Source organism: Cyprinodon variegatus, unplaced genomic scaffold (genome assembly GCF_000732505.1).
Source record: "Cyprinodon variegatus isolate N-32 unplaced genomic scaffold, C_variegatus-1.0 Scaffold609, whole genome shotgun sequence".
Taxonomy (NCBI): Eukaryota; Metazoa; Chordata; class Actinopteri; order Cyprinodontiformes; family Cyprinodontidae; genus Cyprinodon; species Cyprinodon variegatus.
The window spans coordinates 20,953-22,943 of NW_015151062.1; the positions used below are offsets into that span (position 1 = coordinate 20,953).

At 44.5% G+C, this 1,991-nt stretch overlaps 1 protein-coding gene across 1 annotated transcript in view; it reads right to left on the bottom strand.

The window, feature by feature from the left end:
* The window catches only part of LOC107096255 (vacuolar protein sorting-associated protein 13C-like), a gene marked incomplete at its 3' end in the record, with an annotated part of 22,319 nt that extends 20,945 nt beyond the window's left edge, over positions 1–1,374 (bottom strand). The window contains exons 1-2 of the mRNA XM_015392836.1: positions 1,174–1,374; positions 333–367 (exon numbers count right to left, since the gene is read on the bottom strand). Coding sequence (XP_015248322.1) covers positions 333–367; positions 1,174–1,283 — 145 coding nt within the window. The remainder of the gene's footprint in view (positions 1–332; positions 368–1,173) is intronic.
* Positions 1,375–1,991: the final 617 nt, after the last annotated feature.

Genomic DNA, 1,991 nt, shown 5'->3' on the forward strand with positions numbered 1-1,991 from the left:
GACCTGATAAGACATAGAATTTTAATTAAACCTAATTGAATAGAAATTTCACTTCATGCAGCTTTATTAATATATCTAAATCCGTTGCCCCCCCATACATTTGGTCTACAGCTACCCTGGCATTGATGACTGAAAGACATCTTCTGCCTCCATTTATCTGTTTACTACAGTCTGTTGGATTCATGTTAATGTGGATTTAAAGACATTTCAATTAGTGGGAAAAACTGCAGGAGGGGATATAAAAAAAGTCTAATCAACCAAAACTTTGGTGACCCCCCCATGCAGTAGCCTACCTCTGTGGCCCCCCCAGGACCTCCAATCTAAGGTTGGACCAAACAATATGTGTTTCTTTCTCTCAGAGTTTTTCCTGAATTTCTTCTAGAAGCACTTTTCTTATTTTTCTTCATATATTTTGGCAAGTTGGCCTTTCTGGTTTTTACAATGACATTAATGTTTGCCATGAAATATGTCCATAATAAGGTCTATAACTGATGGAACCACAGTGAGTGTGTGTGTGTGTGGGGGGGGTGGGGGGTCTGGGTGTTGATAAAGCTGCTGCTTATCTTGGCGCGCTGAACGGTGGAATATTCTCTGTTCTGGGATCAGTCTGATCCACTGACCCACCTGCGCAGGTGGATCAGTCTGATTCACCTGCGCAGGTGCATGAGCCCCGTGTATCCCAGCGGGGGGCAGGTGAGGGCAGTGATCGATCACTTGTTTACCCCATGAAGCTCCATCCTCCAGGCCAGCCCTCCCTCTGATGACAGGGGGGTGAATGAACTCTGCTCTGCCTGGACCTACAGCTGAACACAGGCAGCTCTGTGGCTCACTGGGCTCCGCCTGTAACACACTTTCATTCGGCCAACATCTCAGCAGCTGTCAGCTGATCTATGATCTACCATGAAGCAGTGAAATTATAGCCGCGCTGCTCTGATCGTTTCCGCCTTTAGTGTCACCAGCAAAAAAAGTTTTAATTTAGGCTGAATTAATGGATGTTTGTGGTTTCAATAGGAGCCGAATTAAAGAGCAAACTGTAATCCTCCAATCAGGCCCATCATGGATTATGAATATGATATAAAGAAGGCATGCCACCAGCAGTGGGGGAAATGCGGGATTTTCTGAACTGAGTCTGGTTGACGTCCCTGTTTGGCAGCGGTAGCTGCCAGCTAGCACAGCGGCTCACCTCCCCAGATCCCGATCTTCAGTTGAGACTTGTCCAAGTTCTCCACGTAGTCCCCGATGAACCTGTTGAGAAGGTCGCTGACCATGGACTCGAACACCATGGCTGGAAGCTCCGGGGGGGACCCGCTGAGGGACGCGGACTGTCTGCACCTGAGTTCCGGCTGCGCGGATCGACTCGATCTGGGATCTACTGGCGCTGTCTGCAGGTGTCTGTCTGCGGCACAGAGGAAGATGGCGGTCAGGTGACAGAGGGAGGAGCAGAGGGAGCTCCTCTGTCACCTGACTCCTCAGGCTGTGCGACCGCCATGTTGGATCCAAACAATGGATCAATGGATGGAGATGTTCACCGTCAGCAGCCAAATCTAGATCAACTTTAGATTTAATTATCTAATATATAAAGCTTGGCAACATGAAAATGGCTCCATGTCTGATTTTAAAACCAGAGATTATAAAGCAGGAGAGACTGGTGGCCATGGCAACGCCTTTTGTTGTTGTTGTTGTTGTTAAACTAAATGGAAATTGGTAGAAAGAGTTTTAGGGCCAGAATAGAGATTTTATTTTCTTCTATTTCCAGAATTATTCTTGAAAAAGAAGAAAAAAATATCTCTAGCCCGGCCCTAATACTCTGCTGTAATATGGAGGACCAGCTCTACCATGTTTAAAAATAAATACAGAAATAAATAATTGCTCAATACATAAATAAGAATGCCATTAAAAATACAATAAACAAATGAATTTAGATAGAAATTAAATTATACAGTGAGACATTAATGTATATATCTATTTTAATTTGCTTCTTTATTTATTAC